This window comes from Mya arenaria, chromosome 1, assembly GCF_026914265.1.
Source record: "Mya arenaria isolate MELC-2E11 chromosome 1, ASM2691426v1".
Lineage (NCBI taxonomy): Eukaryota > Metazoa > Mollusca > Bivalvia > Myida > Myidae > Mya > Mya arenaria.
The window spans coordinates 24,200,743-24,223,988 of record NC_069122.1 but is presented as its reverse complement, the minus strand read 5'-3'; the positions used below and the strand labels follow the sequence as shown (position 1 = coordinate 24,223,988).

The following is a 23,246-nucleotide window of genomic DNA, read 5'->3' as shown; positions in this document are numbered from 1 at the left end:
GCTTAGACTTTGTTCATCTACGTTATGTATCTATTCTTAAATACTGGTTTAAAGTGATAGAGTGCTCGGATAGAAAATTTATTAACAATGTGTATAAAATGATGTTAAGAGACATTGATATTAGACCAAGAAAAAAGAACTGGGCCGCTAGTGTCAGAGACATGCTGTGTAATTTTGGGTTCAATGAGGTATGGTTAACACAAGGTGTTGGTGATATAAATGTATTTATCAGTTTGTTTAAGCAAAGAGTCAAAGATAACTTTATTCAAAATCTTAATAGTCGGATAAATGAATCATCTAGAGCAACGTTTTATATATCTCTCGGTAATTTTGAATACCAAGCATACTTGAATATTGTTAATGTAGAAAAATATAGAATTGCTATGTCACGGTTAAGACTTAGTTCTCATCGTTTACTTATAGAAACTGGACGATGGTCAAATGTACCAAGAGAAAATAGGATCTGTAATTTATGCCAAGTACTTGAAGATGAATACCATTTTTTGATGGAATGTAATCTTTATAATACTATTAGAGATAAATATATAAAACGATATTATAGACTTAGGCCTAGTATGTATAAGACTGTACAACTTTTGCAGTCCGAAAACGTTAATACTGTAAGAAACTTATCAGCATACATATATCATGCTTTTGAATTAAGAAAATTAAGAATGAGTGTAAACACGACTTAGTGTACGGTTACATTGTATTTGAATAACGGTACTCTTTATGCTAGACGTAGAATGTATATATGAAATACAATTAATACGATTAATAAATTATTCGAAATTTGTTGACACACATTAACCGGTATCGATGACAACCGTACATATTTGTACGTACAAGCCTGATTTTTGTATTCCATAGCCTATCTTTCTGTTAAAAACTTAGTCCAAACTAGCAAAACATTATTGAAGTTATTTGTAGATAATGAGTACAGTAGTAACGAGAATTGCTTATCAAAATTCATGGTATCATTGTAGTGTTGTGCATAAGTCATACGGTTGATAGATATGTATTTAAGTTATAACTCATAACCGATAAAGACAATTATATTAAATTATATGAATATAGTTGTTAAATCTGTGAATATATAAATAGAGTCAATCAATCTGTTCCGCCATACATGTATATATAAGTCATTGTATTACATTGATTTGATCACGGGTCATGTTGGCCTATTTCAAATATGTATTGTGTGATATATTTCTTTGAATAAACTTTCTTCTTTCTTCTTTCTTCTATCTATGTCGGATGTGATCCTATCTATGTAGGATGTGATCCTATCTATGTCGGATGTGATCCTATATTTATCGGATGTGTTCATATCTATGTCGGATGTGATCCTATATATATCGGATGTGTTCGTTTCTCTGTCGGATGTGATCCTATCTATGTCGGATGTTATCCTATCTATGTCGGATGTGTTCGTATCTATGTCGGATGTGTTCGTATCTATGTCGTATGTGATCCTATATATTGCGGATGTGATCCTATCTATGTCGGACGTGACACTATCTATATCAGATGTGACCATATCTATGTCAGATGTTTTCGTATCTATGTCGGATGTGATCCTATCTATGTCGAATGTCTTCGCATCTATGTCGGTTGTGAACCTGTCTATGTCGGATGTATTCCTATCTTTGTCGGTTGTGAACCTATATATATCGTTTGTGAACCTATCTATTTCGGATGTGTTCCTATCTTTGTCGGTTGTGAACCTATATATATCGTTTGTGATCCTTTCTATGTCGGAAGTGTTCCTATTGTTGTCGGTTGTGAACCTATATATATCGGATGTGTTCGTATCTATGTCGGATGTGATCCTATATACAACAGATGTGATCCTATATATGTCGGATGTGATCCTATATATATATCGCATGTGATCCTATCTATGCCGGATGTGTTCGTATCTATGTCGAATGTAATCCTATATATAGCGGATGTGATCCTATCTATGTCGAATGTGATCCTATCTATGTCAGATATGACCCTATCTATGTCGGATGTTTTCGTCTCTATGTCGGACGTGACACTATCTATGTCTGATGTGACCATATCTATGTCAGATGTTTTCGTATCTATGTCGGATGTGATCCTATCTATGTCGAATGTGTTCGCATCTATGTCGGTTGTGAACCTGTCTATGTCGGATGTGTTCCTATCTTTGTCGGTTGTGAACCTATATATATCGTTTGTGAACCTATCTATGTCGGATGTGTTCCTATCTTTGTCGGTTGTGAACCTATATATATCGTTTGTGAACCTATCTATGTCGGAAGTGTTCCTATCTGTGTCGGATGTGATCCTATATATATCGCATGTGATCCTATCTATGTCGGATGTGATCCTATCTGTGTAGGATGTGTTCGTATCTATGTCGGATGTGTTCGTATTAAATGGTTTGTTGAATGTATTCGTATCTATTTAATAAGGTGTTGAATGTTTGCATATATGTTTCGCTTGAGTGGCTTGCAAATTAATTGTCCAACGTGTATTTTGATGGATTAAGCAAAGAGATTTCAATTTATTCTTTAAGTACTTTTACTTCGCTGATCACTTTTGTCTTTACTCCGATACAAAAAGAATATAATTTTCGGTAAATTCCCTCTAAAGTCATAAAGCCTGTTTACTCCAGATGCAAGCAACGTTATCATAACTATTATCATATAATGCTGGACTACATGAAAGTCTTTCATCTGGATTTTCTCAGTTTCGACATTTAGTATGTTTGTCCTTTTTAGACAAATATTGCAAAACTATTGTTTTGGGAGCAGAAACCGAAACAAAATTGATCTGAAGTACAAAAGTAACCTGTTTTTATAAAAATGTCAAATAACGGTCACGTGTTTCCTCATTTTCCTGTTCTCTTACTGTTGACGTTTTCGACAGATAATACAAAGCAAAGAATAATAAATATGGGTATCATTTTACTGTTCGATTATTGTTAAAATCATTGAAGTCATGTCTACCTATTGATACATATAAATATAGATTAAGACATGGAAAAAGATCGACAGTCGCTGCTAAAAAGTGAAACTCCGTCGACGCCCAAAACAAAATAATTTTAAACGAGAACATCCTGCTGAGATCAAACACATTGTTATATGTATTGAAATTAAATATTCTTCGACTTGTTTTTTTCATTTTCGGAATAGATAACTTTTGTTCCTCCAAGCTTTCCCATTGAGAGCAAAACGTATGAATAGGTACAAAAGAGTGATTAAAAAAAGTAATAATATGGATTATTGCAAAAAACATGTATATAATTATACAAATGATAACCAAATAGTGCTGCCAACATACACTGGTAAAACTAGTTTGTGATCAGTATTAGAGTAGTATTTTAGGATGAAAGCAATTCTTATTTAGAATAACTCATGCAGTACTATACTCGTTTAAAGCCCCATTGCCACTTAAGATTCAATTCTTAGAGAAAAAAATACAAGTGACTATATAGTACGCTAGATTTTCATATAATGTCTGAAAAATTACAGAGGTCCACACGATGCTTTGTTAAAAAGAAATATATGGGAAAAGCCAATAAAATGCCAAACTAGTTCACTGACTTACTATATGCTAATGAGGCAGATAAGTTGGCGAATCATAGCACAAATGTTGTTTGGTGAAATGTCGCAGATGATACTCGCTCATGTTTTTGTAATAACCACTTTTTTGTGTATGCCGCATAAAGTGTGGTAAATCATAAGGAGTGTTGAAACTAAGATACTAAAAGCTAGAACCCTTCAGCAAATGTTGATATTTGCTCAAATATCGTCTTTGAAGACCACAATCACCATGCTTTGTTATTGTGTGATTGGTTGATTTACTTTATCACGTTATGTTATAAATGTATGTTCAAGTTGTTAAAATATCGCCATCATCTCCCTCGTGGTCTTGTGGGTCAAGTGTTGGTGAATCTGTTTTTTCTTGATTTTACCGGCGTGGTTTGGCACCCCACTAAAACCAAAACATCTTTTTACTATAACTGTATTTTTAACCAGGTTTTCACATAGTGAAACCTGGTTACTAGAATGGCGAACGTCGTTGTTCGGGCGGGCGGGCGGGCGGCATCAAACTCACCAATGAAACTAAATAACTTTAGTAAGGGTTGACATATCTTGACCAAACATGGTCTATAGAAAGAGTTTATGGTTACCTTTCATGGGATTGCGTTTGGGGTCCCTAGGGTCAAGGTCAAGGTCACTGTTACTTAAAATAGAAAAACGGTTGAAACTGAATAACTATAGTTAGAAATGACATATCTTGACTTAACTTGGTCTATAGGAAGAGTTTATGGATACCTTTCATGGGATTGCGTTTGGTGTCCCTAGGGTCAAGGTCAAGGTCACTGTTACTAAAAATAGAAAAACGGTTGATACTGAATAACTTTAGTTAGGGTTGACATATATTGACCAAACTTGGTCAATAGGAAGAGTTTATGGATACATTTCATAGGATTGCATTTGGGGTCTCTAGGGTCAAGGTCAAGGTCACTGTTACCTAAAATAGAAAAACGGTTGAAACTGAATAACTTTAGTTAGGGAGGACATATCTTGACTAAACTTGGTCTATAGGAAGAAATTATGGATACCTTTCATGGGATTGCGTTTGGGGTCCCTAGAGTCAAGGTCAAGATCACTGTTACTAAAAATAGAAAAACGGTTGAAACTGAATAACTTTAGTAAGGGTTGACATATCTTGCAAACTTTGTCTGTAGAAAGAGTTTATGGGTACCTTTCATGGGATTGCGATTGGGGTCCCTAGGTTCAAGGTCAAGGTCTCTGTTACCTTAAATAGAAAAACGGTTGAAACTAAATAACTTTAGTTCGGGATGACATATCTTGACTAAATTTGGTGTACAGGCAAGTGTATGGATACCTTTAATGGGATTGCGTTTGGTGTCACTAGGGTCAAGGTCAAGGTCACTGTTACTATAAATAGAAAAACGGTTTAAACTGATTAACTTTAGTTGGGGTTGACATATCTTGACCAAACTTGGTCTATAGGAGAAGTTTATGGACACCTTTCATTGGATTGCATTTGGGGTCCCTAGATTCAAGGTCAAGGTCACTGCTCCTAAAAATAGAAAAACAGTTGAAACTGAATAATTTTAGTCAGGGTCTACATATCTTGACCAAACCAGGTATAAAGGAAGAGTTAATGGATACCTTTCATGGGATTGCGTTTGGGGTCCCTAGATTTAATGTCAAGGTCATTGTTACTAATAATAGAAAAATGGTTGAAACTGAATAACTTAAGTTAGGGTTGACATATCCTGACACAACCTGGTATAAAGGACGAGTTTATGGATACCTATCAATGGATTGCATTTGGGGTCCCTAGGTTCAAGGTCACTGTTACTTAAAAAAAAAAGAAAAACAGACACAGGCTGAAGTTCTTCTGTCAATCATTAAAAACCTGGTTTCGTCGCATTGCGGCGTTTCTTGTTTTTTTTTTGGTATCATGGAGTAAAATAATGACAAAAAATGTTATTACTATATTAGTGGGAACACTGTTTAAACACCAAACTTCTTCATGTGAAAATGCAGATCATCATTATTGAAAGCTACATAATTTCTAGGTATTCAGAAAGTCAAGTGATATGCAAATTTTGTAAAGGCGTTATGCGTGCTTAATTTAGATTATACTTGGTTTATAATTTCGTTTTGTTACATTTTGTAATTGCATTTGTTATCATTATGGAGGTTAAAATATCTAGAAGGTGAAGAGAAGTCATAAGGATATGCATACAAAACAAAGAGTTTACATCACTAAAACACAATGGGACAGTATGTTTCTTAACTAGCATTTCTATAGTATAACCAAAGGCCAGGTTGAACTCTAAAATTAAAACTATCAAGTCTAAGCTAATACAATGCAATTTCCGGATACCGTTTACGCACTAATTACCGCAGCGACATTGCCAGGATCAATGGCGAAGACTTCTACCGTTGTTTTCAGTAGAAATTCTTAAAATAAACCGACACGTTATGTTGTTATTACTGTTTATTTATTGTTATATATTTGCCTTGTATCAAATAACGCATCCTAACACATATTCTTTCAACCTCATTGACATAGTTAAAGGACGGTGTGTGCCACCAGAGTGTTCATCATTGGTGTTTTCATAGGTACGAAAACTCGTTTCTCTTTAGTATATATTTCCAAGTTAACTTTGAAGGAAACGTTCCTTAAACTAGAAAATGACCGAAAGCGTTTTACAAGCCTTATTTGTTTAGGATTTTTACAATGTATCGTATAATGCCAAGGTATTGATGTTCGCCATTTGAAATGCGAACAAGAAGATGAATGAAAATAACGTTTGCTAAGTCGTCCTCCCGCAAACTACATAATTGGCCAAACATACGCAAATATCATTTTGTTTTAGAGTATATAAACTAATTGTTAGATATTTACATAGCCATTAAAGACAATGCCCAATTAATGAATATTTTAGTGGAACCGTTTTACAATTACATCCAAAATAAAGCGATTTAAAAAAAATGTAAGAGTGTTTATATTTAAAGCATATGAATTAAGAGAAACTACGCTATGCTCAATTTAATCTGTATTGGCTAGGTGTACTTGTCATTTATTTGTTTGTTAACAATAACTTTAAGCGAATCAATCACTTTTATGAGGTAATTGAGACATTTAAACTAGAAGTGCACCTCTTTATGTCTGAATCCATGTTCATTACGTAGTATTTTGGCATATATTGTGTTTATTGTGTTACTACTGCTTTTTGTCGGCATTGTAAATGTACACGTTTTGCTAGATGGGTCTATGAACTTCTTGGAAATAATTGTTCAGTTTTGTTCTGTTCATAAGCAACTTTTTATAATCAATGTATGTTCCTATCGGCAACGCATATAATGACAAAAGTTCAAAATTTAAATTGACATATTCTGCTTTTAACAAAATATGTGTGCACGCTCCAGGTCGTTCAACAGAGTAATAATGCTATGCGTACTATTAGATTTATAATTATCAAACCTCTTATGAATGAGAATGGCTCTAGGTGTAATATTTCACTTGACGAGTAGGTGTTCCATGTCTCACAACCTTTGGGGGTTCTGGGGGGTCTGAACATTTTCAGATGTAACCCAGAATTTTTGCACATTCAACTACGTTCCACGTTATTTTTACATGCTTCGCTCATTGCTTATTTCGATTAAAGTTGTTTGTCCGTTATAATTCCCAGTGGGTATATTTTTCACATTCGTTTACTTTGTTAAATCGAAATACTAAATATCGGTCAAATGGGACATGTTCAGTAACCTTGCCTGGCCTGCTATTTCAGTATTTTGTGTCGGCCAGGCCGGGCCAGGCCAGACCAGGCCAGATTTTATACATAGTGAGAGTACAAGCTCTGAATATACTGGAACACAATGATAAACCTTTATTTCGAAATTAAACTGCAAGTTTAATAATGATTTTTTTCTAAGAGTCTTCAAATATACCAACATTGTGTTTCAATGGACATTACTTCTGTACATTTCAGAAACATTGCAAAACAACAGCCAAATTCGCCAATTTTTATGAAGTATTTGCAAATGGTTTGGTGAAACAGAACGCATAGTGTATATGTTTGCCTTACATACGGCTCATTTATCGTCATTTCATGGACTTCAAGCACCACCGTTCATTCCCTATTTTGGATGAGTACGCGGAGCTGAAAATGAGCATCGTAAACCTACTTCTCGTGTTTTTCTCGAAAGATTCGTGAAACATCGACATTGTGGAGAACCCAATACATACACAGAATCAATAAGAATAAGGGGTCATCATGCCAAGTTTCAAAAAAAACATTTCAATTTCTCGACTACTTTAATAAAATGTCCACTAGTGTTGTACAAACCGTTGTTTTTCCAACACCAATTAACCAAAGGCTTTTCAATTAAGGAATAAAAGTTGAGGTGTAAGTATAAATATTTAAGCTGATTCACATTATATCGATATGTTCTGAAAAAGAGTATGAATTACATACATTAATACATTTGTAGTTTTTCTTTCTTTTTTAATCTTAGATTCATACCTAGCTTACCCTAAACATAAAGCGAAATCTTAGGATAATGCCATGGTTATTTTAATCACAGAACTGAGACTTTTATGTACTTTAGTGCCACTTTAAAGCCCTTAATCCTGACGGCGTTCTCAAGCGGTAATGAAGGGATTCCAGTCAACAGTTCTAATAATTATTCATCTGACAATTGAATAAACATAAGGGACACCTTGGCACTAAGGAGATAACACAGTGAAGTCTTCTCTATGTGTGGCGGCCTTAGTACAGACATTTATCCAGTGTGTAGTGGTTTGATCAGATACGGATTCACATTTTTTGCATGTGGTCACGTGAGCAAATTCTGCTTTGAACTTGCATAGCCACTCTGCAATTGCTTAACTGATCTCTATTAAGATTACTTAAATGCCACAGAATAGAAGATTCGTTTTTCCAGTGAATGGTTTAAATAATCTTTAATATTCGTCTTTGTGGTTCTTGTCTTAGTATTTTCTGACAACGTAGGCAAAAAGCTACAGGAACAAGTCCAGTAGCAAAACGTTTAGAAATAAACCCGGTTAAAAGGCACAATGCTCCCGCATACATCTCGCGTGGACTTTATGCTGCATGAAGGCACAGTGCCGCCGCATACATCTCGCGTGGACTTTATGCTGCATGAAAGCACAGTGCCGCCGCATACATCTCGCGTGGACTTAATGCTGCATGAAGGCACAATGCCGCCGCATACATCTCGCGTGGAATTTATGCGCGAAATATAATGTGGCACGCAATCACCGTATACAGGTCGTCACAAACCTTGTGCGTTGCAGTGCTCCTCATAGGCCATTATCTCAGAAAACGCACCATGTATTGCATTGAACTTTAGATATGTTTTTCCAACTATCCAACCTACTTAATTAACCAAGTTAGATAACTCTAGTCTGCATTTAATGCAAATAATTGCCTTTTATTATTCGACTTAGAAATTCTGGCTACGATTTTGCGTGTAAGCACACATAGGTTAATATCTCAGCAACTACTTGAGGTATTGCATTGAGACTTTATACAATGGTAGTCAACCATCCAACCTACTTAATTAATCAAGTTAGATAACTATAGTTTGCATTTAATGCGAAATAATTGCCCTTTATTATTCGAAGAAATTCTGGTTAAGGTTTTGCATGTTACCACATTTAAGTCAATATCTCAGCAATTACTTGATGTATTGCATTGAAACATTAGATATGTATTCCCAGATAACTTTTTTAATATAATGCAAATAATGGGCCTTTATTATTTGACTTAGAAATTCTGGTTAAGGTTTTGCATGTAAGCACACATAGGTTAATATCTCAGCAATTACTTGATGGATTGCATTGAGACTTTATACAATGGTACTCAACCATCCAATCTACTTAAATAACCAAGTTAGATAACTCCAGTTTGCATTAAATTAAAATAATGGCCCCTTTTTTTCGACATAGAAATTCTGGTTAAGCGGAATAGTCGAGCGCGCTGTCTCTGTGACAGCTCTTGTTTAATCACAAATCATCCATATTCAAAACCTATAAAGATGGCAAATAATGAATGGTCTGAGATGGTATATGTGCTAAAACATATAGCATTGAATACTGACTTCCGAATAGTGTTGTTTGCCCTATATCGAATGACTTGTTTTGTTTTGAAAGCCCTTTGACTTTTATCCCGTTTAACATGGATATACTCTCGTAGGGTCACCATCAAGGGTTCGTTAGTTATAAAATTGCTGAAAGGATTTCGGCCTGCTACATTTCGTAAGTAAAGTCATGTATTCTAAAACAAATTAACATAAACATCTGAAGATAGTATATGCATGCTTATGAATTTCTTCACAAATACTTAAGATGTTTATGCTGAAATTCATTGCATTAATTAAACAGGATAATACTTAGAAGTGTTTTATAAGCAGCGAGGCATTTGTGTTCACATTGATTCGTTGAAAAGTTATTTCATTTAACTTCGTTTATTTAACGTCGACTTTGCATTGAACTTAAAAAAAGGTTTTCCAAAATTAATATTTATACATTGCCACAATTAATCGATTGCTCTAATGTACAAATAAATGTCGAAAACAATGGTTCTTATAATTTGATTTAACCTTTTTTTGAAGAAAATGGTGCAGAAAACACGTAATTTCGACCTTATGAGACGATAGTAGACCGCAGTAAGTATTTTAGCACTCACCAATCATTTAATATTTTGTTAGCTTTCATCTATCAAATACACGGTTACAATCTTGTTATCAGTAATTGATATTTTCCATAATCCTGATTGACTGACAGTAAGATGACTAAATATCCATGTTTCATAAAACATACTCTTAAACTATGAAAAATGATTCATATCCAATGATTATCCGCAGTTGTTTTGCTTACACATTCGACCTTTCGAAAGTTCACTCAAGTAATGGCGGCGTAGTAATTTGGTCATGTATTCATACTCCGCTTAAAATAAAAACGTTTTCGTTATTTTATTTGAACATAGATGCACTAAAAAAACTTCATTGATTTATGTTCATAAAATACTTATACTGAAAATCGACAGCTTTTGTTTATATTCAAATCTTTGTATTATGTCTGCGACTTCGGATTTTATTGTAGTCCAACATTATGCAGATATATGGATTCAGGTATTTATCCCTACTTTCAACTTGTAGTAGGTGTTAAGTCTGCCTATTGTCCATATACAGTTAAATACTGTCTTTAATTATTGAGTTACTTAAGTTTCGTTTACGATTACATACTAATATCTTTAAATAATATACATACGTCTGATGACAGACACCATAAATATCTATGTTCTCGTTTATAGTTGCCAATATTTTGTTATTACACATAATTGATTGAATTTCTCATTATTTCATACCATACATTTCTTTGAACTGTATATATGATTCAATCTATGTAAATATGCATGTCTGTATTTATTCAATATAAGTGTATTCAGTTTTGGTCAATTTTCAGTACACATTAAAAATATTTGGTTGACAATATTCCGATAAAAATAAAGCACTTATGTTTTCTACTTCTTTTACAACCAATCAGCATAAATAAGAATCAAAATGTGCGTCTTTTGTTTGAGATTCATTCCCATGCGAAAAGAGATCAGAATATTGCAAAGAGCATAACATCATTATGAATGACACAACTAACGGTGTCATCCCAGTAACATAAAGGAGTTATTGTGGCCCTGTGACTGTGCCTATGCTCTAACCAGGGTTACATTCTGTCTGTTCACGATGCTCCGAATATCTAAAATGAGTAACAATCTTATCGGAGCACTCGCCAAATGGGCATAGCTCAATAGCTAGTAACTTACACACCACAAATGCCAAAATCACTAAATCATATGTAATGTTCCTGGAGTCGTAAAGGCCGGAGCCCGGAAAGTAAACATGTCCGGATAGTACAGTTGGGCGTAGGTTGTTATGTTTTACGTACAAAGTAAATAGTATTATCGTCTGAAAAGTAAGTTGAGATTTTACACTTCGTTGGAGCTTTAAGTAATAGGATAATCAAGTAAACGTCTATTTTTCATATTTTATGAATGAAACAAATCAACTTCTTCTGTCTCAGTGAAAGTTATAAAGAATTTGACTATTTACCGTAAAAACGGATTTCGCCATTATCGCTATTACTTCTTAGGGATGATTTCGTATATTTAATACTAATGTTTTGGTTTTAGTATTAAATGTCTAAATTTAGCTAGTAAATGATTAATTAATACGAACTAAGTTGTATTCTTTATAGTTTTCTACTTTTTCGTAAGTTTGTTAAACTTGACACCCCTACTCTGTAGGGGTTACGCTGTAACGTTAGTTATACATAATGGTTTCGCCCATCGGGTTTGTTAAAATGGACCATTCCATTTTGGTCACGTGATGTTAGGGTATATAAAAAGCGAAATGCATAGAAATAGTTAGTTCGTGTCTCGACGCCGATGTGAGAACATCAAGTTAATATATAGGGAAGCTTTGAAGTATCTTTCTGTACTGATTAGGGCGGGTTCTGAACTATTGGAGGCTAGGAGAATTAAAGTGAAGCATTGCGCTACAGCTTCTAGTTTCCAGGTTCGGACATCCGTGGGGTTTCTTTTTGGCCTCTTAGTAAGCCTGGATCATTGTGATACAGACGGAACAGGGTCAAGGGTTTGATTTCACCGTAAAGGCTATACATTTAGGACTGTGGGTTTCGCTGATATATTGTGATTGGTTTATAAGCGTTTTGTATGCTGGTCCAGTTCGAAGTTATTTCATAGTTGTTGTAGTGTTTCTGTTTGTGCGTTCTTGGTTTTGGGATAATTGAACATTGATTATTGAACCATTATAATTATTTCCAATCATTTGGTTTTGTAGCAATCATTGTTAATCACTTGTATAAATTATTAATTGCATACTTTATTTTTGGGACAATGCAGTCCGAGAATAGGTTTATAGTTTAATTTAAGGTAGCGTGTCCGAGCTAGCTAGGGAAGAAACGTTACACATATTCCCTTGTCGTAAACATACTACAAAAATGCACATAGTTTCTGAAATCCTGGTAAAGACATAGTTTACCAAAACATAGAATTCACTTTACATAGAATTCACAACTTTACATAGAATTCACTTTACATAGAAATAGAAAAGGTTGGAAAACAATATGCTGATTTATTTGTTCTGAACTATTGGAGGCTAGGAGAATTAAAGTGAAGCATTGCGCTACAGCTTCTAGTTTCCATGTTCGGACATCCGTGGGGTTTCTTTTTGGCCTCTTAGTAAGCCTGGATCATTGTGATACAGACGGAACAGGGTCAATGGTTTGATTCCCCGTAAAGGCTATACATTTAGGACTGTGGGTTTCGCTGATATATTGTGATTGGTTTATAAGCGTTTTGTATGCTGGTCCAGTTCGAAGTTATTTCATAGTTGTTGTAGTGTTTCTGTTTGTGCGTTCTTGGTCTCATACAGAGTTGAAGGACGCATTCACGTTCAATAACAGGTCGGACATACAAGTGAATTAATGTGTTTTGCAATGACGGTATTGAACTAGGGAGCTTGTAATCTTCATTTGCACATTTTCATTAGCTTTTTGGTGACATGCAATAATACGAGTCTCACAGCTGCCTCAGCGAATTTGGCTTCTGGGTTTGCAACATAATTTGGTAATTCCATGCAGTTCAAAAGTACCCTTAATAGTAAGACGATATTGAGGAAACTGATATTTTATACCCGCAAGTTGTAAATTTCCGTTATGTGAAATAAACCTTTACCACATTCTCAACTCGCATTGGGCATTCACGATTCAAACACTTAATACATGACATGAATGTATAAAAACATTTATTGGCAGTGAGGTCTTGGAGATGTTACGTATGATACTAATTATTAAATGCCTTTTACAAACCTTTTCCTTGTTGAAGGCATAATTTCCATAAGAACCTACTACTATAACTGTATGGAAAAATAATTACATCTAAAGCAAAATGCTAAATTTTCATCACACAAATACAAATAAGTTTTTTATTTCAATCAACTAAAATGAAAGGGTCAACCAAAAAGAAGAGTGGTAATGACAATCTAGCATTGCTTTATAGTCGCCTCAATTGCACATACTTAAGTTGAACGTTTGAGAAACCTTTTTTGGCACGCGCTTTGGTCCGAGGGGTTCCTTTACTGACACGTTTCATGATATTTCGATACTTTAATATCGATGTTATCATTTGATTATCATTATGTGTTATCCGTACAACTTCGTGCTATTAGGTTTGAAGCATAATTCGCAGAAATGGATCGTACATATCACCAAACTACCATACTCTTGATTTACAGTCTAATGTTGCACTATTGCGCCATCGACATATAAAATAATCCAATATATTCTATGCACTTGGCCATTTGTTAAACCACTTAAATATTTGAGCATTTTTCTGCTAATATAGTGCGGTAGGTTTTAATTAATTTTATTTGGTGGTTTGGCACTCCATCTTGACATAATTGTTTGTTATGAGTGTTATTCATAGGAAAGTCATCACTTGTTTATTTATAAACTACACAGTTTGCTCATGTGAGCCTCCAAAACCACTGAATTGAATGCGTGTATGTCTTTATCATTAAACTCTTCGTAAAATTGAAGCCGATTTGATATTTGAGCGGAATCATTTAACTGTCAACTTTGTGACGCGAGATCTGGTTCTTGAAGAAGAACAGTAGGAACACTAGTCTGAAGAGTTTATAGGAAATTAAAACTTTGTTTCGGAAAGGAAGTAAATCTATACTGATTATCCATTTATCTAAGTGGTATATTTCCCCTGCGACAAACACAACAGAAGAAATCCCGACGCAGCACGCGAGCTTCGCCGATGTGAAAATTTGTTCCTGGCCCCACGGGCATACTTAAAAGCCCGAAACTCATACAGTCCATTATTTACAAATGTAATAGAGCGCTGGTTGAAGTTATTTAGTATATTTGATTCATGACTTTTACCGGGAAGTAGGAGGCAAATAAAAAGGAAGGCTCCAAAGTCTCCCTTGATATTTTTGCAGTGCATTAATTCGATGTATGTCAATCTTTCAAAAGAAATCGGATCAAATGTTGCAAATGGGCTTCCCTGCAAAGTCAAGTTTATTTTGGGAATTGTTGATTATATATTTTCTTGAACTACAATAACTCTCTTAAAAATAAGCAGTTTGTAAAGAAACTCATAAGCTTTCCCTTCTCTTAGTCGTATATTACACTTTGTCTGCCCCTTAAAAGGTAATATTTGAATGTTATTAAACATATATGAGATAGTATGAAAAAATTGCTGTGCAGATTATTTTGTTACAACTTAATCATAACCGTAAAAGTCCAATATGTCTTTTGATTATACCGTTGGGCAGTAAAAAGTCGATTTCCTTAAGCTTAATTTGACGCATGACTACAAATACCTTTGTTTTGAGACTTAAAAACCAGTAAATAAACGTGTCTGCTAGTATATTTGAGTCAGTTGCTTCAACATATAGTTATTGACACATCGACAGTAATTTTTGCTATACTAAAAAAGTAGTGTTTAACGTGTAATTTTATAACTCAGTTCAAATTCGTTATACATTATAAATCGTTATGATGCATATGAATAAAGTTCTTAACTGTTAAATTGAAACGACTACGCGATTTGCAGCGAAGTTAAACGTAGATTATTCTGTCATTGTCTATCGTTCAAAGGAAAATGGCTGAGTTGCTCCAAATGGTGACATGAAAGTACTTTTAATGTAAAATTGGTTGAAATACAACCACTATGTATTCGATGAAGTTACCACACCCGGTGAATGAAATGAAAAAGTAGATGAAGAAGATCCAGCATATACACAAACCAGCATAAAAATCTAAAAAAGATAGAAAAAAGCCAATGGTCTGAGATGGTAGTGCTTTGATTCACTATCAAATGCTTAAAAAGAGAGAGGGAAAACACTGAGATGTCACTTCCGAATTTGTGTAATTTGAGCTTATTATAAAATGAATTTTAAGGAATACCATTAGGTCTTAATAAAAGTATCTCCGGAAATCCGGGGGTCTCGGTTTCTTTGTTCACACTAGTTTAAACCATAAAGTGGAAATTATCCAATCTTATAATGAATATGTCCACTGGTTAAAGTTTAGCTTATCAAACATGATTTCTAATAATAGGCAACAATTATGTCCCACCCGATCAGTCTAGATTTTTTAACGAAGACGAATTTTTAGAATTCAAAAATGATGTCTCGGATATGTGTACAACATACTAAAAGATTTTTCTAACAGGAGATTGTAATGCATACACATCTAATATGCCCGATTTTGAAGACTTTGATGATTTTCTATCAAAGTATTTCAGATTAGACGAAGAAACAGTTCTCTTAATACATCACGAGGTTTAACTGACCTGAATCTGCCACTGTCACGCAATTCACAATGCCGTAAAATTTACAACCATGGTTATAAATTGTTGAATATATGTAAGTCTAACAATTTATTTCTATTAAATAGACGTCTTGGTAATGATGCCCAGTCTGGAAATTACACATTTCGTAATAGTTCCGTTATCGACTATAGTATTACATCATCTCAATTACTCTGTTCTGTGAATGATTTCGCAATAATAGATGGATTTCACTAAGACCATGGCTGAATGAACAGCTCAATTATTTAGTGGGGGCAAGAACGCTCTGCTGCTGATAAGCCCCCAGTAGTAAATTCAATACATTGGTGTTCGCATGGTCAGTTTGGTGAAATGGTTTATAGTGTATGTGTTGTTGGGTGTGCAAATAGACAAAACAAAGAAAAGGGAATATCGTTGCACAGATTTCCTAAATACCCATTGAGTAGACACATTGAATACATGTGTAGGCTGTTGCAGACAATACAGTTTTTTTTTATTTTGAAGTAACACATGACAATATAAACAACACCAAGGTGACATTTTTTACAGGTATATCCCCTGATTTATTTTTGTGGATATATACTCAGATACTGATAACAAGCTTTTGACCCTGTTTATAATAGCAGAAAGCATGACAAATATTAAATGATTGGTGATTGCTAAAAGATTTACTGTGGTCTACTATAGTATCACAAGGCAGAAATAACCATGTTTTATGTTCATTCTTATTAGCAAATTGAACTCAAGATCCTTCATTAGAAACATTGTTGTTGACATCTATCAACCCATTTAAAAAAAAACAATAATATTAATTGTGATAAGTCTTATTTGGGAGTAAGAGTGCATCTTTAAAAATAGTGTGTGTTTTTTCACTTAAATATGTAACAATTCAATTCGACAAATGAGACAAAAAAAATTAAGTTAGAAAATAGAAGTAGAAATTGTACATATTAATACAAAACAACAACAAAAATTGACAAAGCTCAATATAACAGGAAATCTATATGAAAACAAAAATCCTTAAAGGCCATAATTATTTAAACTGAATTAACTTGAGGTATAAGTAATACACACTTTTATAAAGCTTTTACCCACAACATAGTTATTATCATGGTACAATATGGGACTTTTATCCAAATGTTGAAGATGTTTTACCTTGAATTAAAAATAATTTGTCTATATTTGATTTTTTTTCACATTATCTGAGATTATGAAATAAACACAACAGTGTCTGTTAAAATAAACTTCTGTTAACAGAAAACTTAAGTTCAACCGAACATATTATTGACACACATGGGAAAAAATCATTTTGATTGATCTTGTGAGTCTTCGGAACAAAGCAGTATTTCGATGTTTGAAAATATATAGCAGTTTTATAAATTCATAAAAAAATAGTTAATAATAAGACAACCTGCTGAAATCATTTTAAATATTTTCTATGATGTCTAACAATTTATGATAGTTTACCGTTCAGTTTTGAAGAAAATATACATAATGGCATGTAACTTTACATTTTTATAACTAATAAATTGCTTAAAAATCAAACTTTTTCTTGTAAAAATTGATAAAGCTTAATTGGACTTATTCATAAAATGTAATCATTCAAATAAATGAATTTTACTTATGATACTAACTCAGAATTCAGATTTAAAAACTATGAATGTACTTTTGAATTAAAATATGTAAAGAAACAAGAACACTAAGTAGGCGGTAATGCTCCTCAAAAAATGTCAGACTGAAAGTTCTCAACTAATTTATTTTTAATATTATAACATGTAAACAGTCTCTGTGGATAATCAATGTCTATTTGTTTTATTTAGTCAATGGTATCATAACATTTAGAATTTTTCACAATAATTCTTCACTCTTCAACATTTGAAGTTTGGTGTTTTCACAGATGATAATTACTCAATGCTGAGTCAATGCTGATTTGGTTTTCATGCCCCTTCAGGTTCCTTACCTATCTAGAATGTTTAGTGCTGTAACAGAAAAAAGTACTTTCTAACTAATTAATATAGATAATAATACTGCCATATATATACAAAATAAAATAAAACAGTTTAATATTTCTCGACATTATTTAAAAAACAAAACAACAAGCTGATACATACATGTATATAATATAAAGAAAATTACTAAATTTATCAATAAAATTCATCATCATCACCATAACCACCACCACCACCACCACCACTGGATTATTGAGTACAGTGAGTTTATAAAACAACAAACACCAACTCAAATATGTTTTATATGAAATACTCACATCATCTCTATCAGACTGTGACTGCCTTGTGGATAGACATGGATGTCAAATCTGTCTCAATAATCCAACAAAGTATTTAATGCAGGCTGGAATTCTTCATATAACCCCAATTTGTTGACTTAGTAATATTCAGTCATTTTCCTGCCTGAAAGAAATTAGACTTCTGATTATCAACCAACAGAAACTACAATCGTAAAATACAAATGCACATGTATTAATTATACATTCTGCACTAATATCCGTTTTAGCCAAGAGTAAGGGTTGGTAGGCACAAATGTGTAGTTGTTGTGCATATGGTTGATAATGATTCACAACCGTATGGCGTTCAACGAGTACTACACCAAGCAAATGAATGTCGCTAGTGTCAAAGCTGTCGTGGCTTCCAGCCCGAAACCATGTACAACTTTTCTTACAGGTTTATTTTGAAAATATGCAGTTTGTAAACAAATAATGGGTATGTTCATGTATTATGGTAGGTTAGAAATAGGTCACATACCAAAACACATCATTTTTAAACAAAATTTTAAGTCTAATATTTTTCTAAGATAAAACAATCAAATAAAAGATTACATACTCATATCATATACATAAATGATGTACATAAGTACATTTAAAAATATGTAACATGTACATAATGCACCAGTCAATTGTAACCACAGCCCCCCAGGCCTGGGGATATGGTGGGGATAGCCCGGGAAATGGACTGTGTTTTTACCTTTCAGGTGGCCTCGCAGTGCCGGGTGAATGCGGTGGTTTTGTCTTTGAGCAAAATATAGCAGGGCATATGCCTTACCTAGGCTCCCTGTGGTACGGGGGCATATGGCGGGGATTTGACCATCAGTTAATCCCCGCAGGACGAGGATTTTACCCGGGGTTGGCTAGACCGAAAGTCAAAGTCCCAGCTATTCCTCGTACTTGGGGGGGGGGGGGGGGGGGGGGGGCGTGGTTACAACAATTGACTGGTGCATTATAAGTAGATGTAAAGTATGTAACATGTTTATTTATAGTACATGTAAAATATTAACACGCTGTCTTAACATTTGGCAAATAAAATTGATTTAAGATTTCCAAAGAAAATCTTCTCTTACGCGTATAATTCACTTATAATCCATGTTTTACTGTAATGACTCAAATTGTTAGATGTATCGTAATCAACTGTCAGTGTGCACTTTTAGTGTTTACTTATTTTAAACGTATTTTCATGAGAAAACATCACCTAGTTTCCAACTATTAAACGACGATGTAGAAATTCCATTATTGACCTATGAATAGCGGGGAAATACATTCTGGTTCTAAAAATAGCAACATCCGGATATGTGTAGTGTTCTAAAAATAAAACAACTCGGGGGCAATCGTAATAAAATTTTACTAATGTCACCTTCAACACATTAACAAATAAAGTTAGGTGAACATTTAATTCCAATATCGATTAAATTAAAGAAAACAGCTTACCTCATGGTTTATAATTATGTTTTATGTTGTTTTGTTATGTTTACTGCATTAGTAAACATAACAAAACAACATAAAACATAATTATTCCCATTCATATAAATACCGGTCCACACATTTTTACATTTCATTCGGAACTCCTCCGAATGTTTATATTTCCGGCACATGATATTACAGGTAACCAATCGGAAAACGTAAACGAATCGGGAACAGTTATTAAACTTATTAGTCGTTCTTCCGATATTATATATTAAAGATAAATTGAAGACAATCTATTAAACCATTAATAGCATTTTTAACACCCATGCAATCGCCACCCATTTGCATTTTTTAATCATAATAAAATAACAGTAACACCCAACAGTCAATCAACTTAAAAACCGCTCCTACCACTAACTAAAATAAATTCCCATTCCATAATAGGCGCGCACTTCAGTGCGGCGCCAATAAATCAACTTGTTTAAATAACTCAAATCATTGATGTCTGCCATTACTATCTATCGTGTAAACTAGACCATTGAACTATATTGTACTATATAATGTATAAACCTGGAGGGGCTTATCAGCAATGTTTTGCCCCCAGCTAGTACACGTGGTCAGTTAATGGTATGCAGAATCTATTTTTAGGTTATCTGAAATCCATCCATTGAAGTCGATCCACTTTTTTCGGATGGTCATAGCTTACTGTCAAGTTAACATTACCTCTAGCTCGCGAAATCCAACCCGTCATCCTAATTGGCAGCAGGAAAAACACGAGGAATTCGTGTTTAATTTGAACAGAGTCGACAAGGAATCTATTGCTAACCAGTTGCGTAATCCCCCACGGTCAATCAATAAAAATATCAATAACGTCGTTCACGCGAATGATTATATACTGGATAATAACCACCCTGGCTTATCTAGCGCCGAAACCGATGTGTTAAATAGGCCAATAGAACATGACGAAGTTAACAAAATGAACCTCTCAAAGACTAACATAATTGTCTTTGGTGCCAGAAATTTGAAGAAATTTAACTTTAGCATCGCTAACCAAGTACTAGAGATAGTTAAAGGAATACAATTACCTAGGTGTATATTTCTCGTCCACCGGTAGCTTTTTAAACTGCCGTAAATATTTAATAAGCCAGGCTAACAAAGCAATGTATGCTCTATTTCTTAGAATTAATAACCTAGACCTGCCTTTGGACATACAACTGAAGCTTTTTGATTCTACCATTGTCCCATTTTAACGTACGGATGTGAAGTCTGGGATTTTGAAAACCTCGATTTTTTGGAGCAACTTCATTGATTTTTTTTGCGGCGGATTACATATACTAGAAAGAGTACTCCACGGTACATGCTCTACTCGGAACTTGGTAGATACCCTCTTAACATCATAGTTAAAACCAGAATGATAAGTTACTTGAGTAAAGTCGTTTCATCCCATGACTCGAAATAAGTTTCCTGATATATAAAGACATTTTACATAGTAATAATTCAGTTTGGGCCTGTTACATCAAGTCAATACTTGATTCAACGGGTTACTCATACATTTGGCTTAATCAAACAAGAGTACCTGCAAAACATGTCAGTAAACTTGTGAATTCTAATCTTGTAGACCAATTTCAGCAAACTTGTTTTGAACAATTTATTAGTTCGTCTTAAGGTAAAATGTATTCTCTGTTTAAGTCCGATATTAAATTTGAAGAGTACCTTAATATCTGACCCAAATCTCTACGTTTTACAGTTTTGCATTTCCGCACAAGCAACCATAAATTTCCTATCGAAGTCGGTAGATGTAGACAGAATGCTATACCACATGTCAATAGAAAGTGAACGTTTTGTAATATAAACGATATCGGTGACGAACTTCACTATTTACTTATACGTCCTTTTTAATCCCATTAGAAAAATACATACATTGTCGTTTTTACTGAAACCCTAATGTTTTGAATTTTAGTGACGTTTTAAATTGTAAGACCCCGGATACCTTAAATAAAACAGATTTTTTGTTAAAATCTTAGTTAATCACTTTAGACGAACCTGATCATGTGTTCAATAGTTATCTCATTACTGTATTGATTATATTGTATTTTAATTCAAATAAGTGAATTTGTTTTGTTATAAAAATAATATTATTTGAACTAAGCACATTCCCCTTACTAATTATATTTGTTTTGTATAATGATGGAGTCCAAACCTGTTGTGAAGCCCCCATTAACCCTCCTCTGTATACCTGTGTTAACACACACACACACACACACACACACACACACACACACATATATATATATATATATATATATATATATATATATATATATTGAGTTTTTACATGCTTTTACTTAAATGTAAACTGTGATATAATAAATGAATATTGAGTTGAGTTGAGTAATAACGAAGCGTGTATCAGGTACTATATTTTGGCATTTCAACATAGATTTATTTGCAACTGAAATGTATCGCATGTTTTTTTCGTTATTTTTCATTTCCTCTTTTCAGGACAAGCTGTTGGCCAAAATTGGCGAAAAGGACAACGAGCCATATACATCAACAGTCCCGGCAACGACACGACAAAACAGCCAAACACAACATTGTGATGAAGTGGATGACGAGGTCACTATTTGTATAATTTAACAAATGTCTCTTTGGTAAATTTACTGACTTAGATCCTTAGAGAAATTGTTTTTGTTGTTGCGTAAATGCTTTATTTATCATTGAAATATGTGTTGTAAATACGTTCTGCTCTTCATTATTGGAGGAAATAAAAGTATATCTATCTTTATTTTGTACATATTTAAGTAAAGAAGACTATTAATCACACTTCCAGTGCGTGATCTGTATGAGTGCCAAGGCTACCATGCAAACTTTTCCCTGTGGCCACAAAGTCATCTGTCGAAAGTGCTTCATAAAAACCATACAGGTCAGCAAACGGACTTTTTAAACATTTTTTAAGTGAGTATTAAATATCATCATTTGTTAAAGGGTGTTTTTTTTCAGTGAAAAACTCACAGTCCGTTAATATTTATTGCTAACATTTCTTTTCTTCTTTTGATGCTACACATGTACTTATTCTGGTCAAAAACTGTCATTTTCAGGTTGCCGTTTCCCAGCGATGCCTGCCATTGAAATGTGTCATATGTCGAACACGAATTTTAAAGTTACGACAATCGCAAACGGTCAAAATGCCGTTAACCAAACTGCCCAGATCACGTGCACCAAGGTTTTCCAAACAGGCGCGAGTTTATGTTAAATGACAAAACATATAGTTTTAGATGTGTAAATAAATGTTTTTTTATCTTGTTTTTTGCCAAAACATAATGCCAAATATGCAATTGACATGAAAAATAATTGTAAAGTTCAACAATGACAATGTGATGACAATTTTTCATTCTAGCATGTGTACATCACACAATCGTGATATGTTTTTTGGAACGTTCACTTTTCACTTAGTTGATAATTATTATTATTATTATTATTAATGTATTATTATTATTATTATTATTATTATTATTATTATTATTATTATTATTATTATTATTATTATTATATACTTGCACATGAGAAAAGGGTACGATTCTTTTTGTAACCAGGTCAACCAATTCTTAATGTATTTTATTG

At 33.7% G+C, this 23,246-nt stretch overlaps 1 protein-coding gene across 1 annotated transcript in view; it reads left to right on the top strand.

Annotated features, from left to right (window-relative positions):
• LOC128239694 (uncharacterized) overlaps positions 1–22,998 on the top strand; it is a 31,573-nt gene extending 8,575 nt beyond the window's left edge. Inside the window, exons 2-4 of the mRNA XM_052956175.1 lie at positions 22,128–22,241; positions 22,456–22,548; positions 22,724–22,998. Coding sequence (XP_052812135.1) covers positions 22,128–22,241; positions 22,456–22,548; positions 22,724–22,882 — 366 coding nt within the window. The 3' untranslated portion in view covers positions 22,883–22,998. The remainder of the gene's footprint in view (positions 1–22,127; positions 22,242–22,455; positions 22,549–22,723) is intronic.
• Positions 22,999–23,246: the final 248 nt, after the last annotated feature.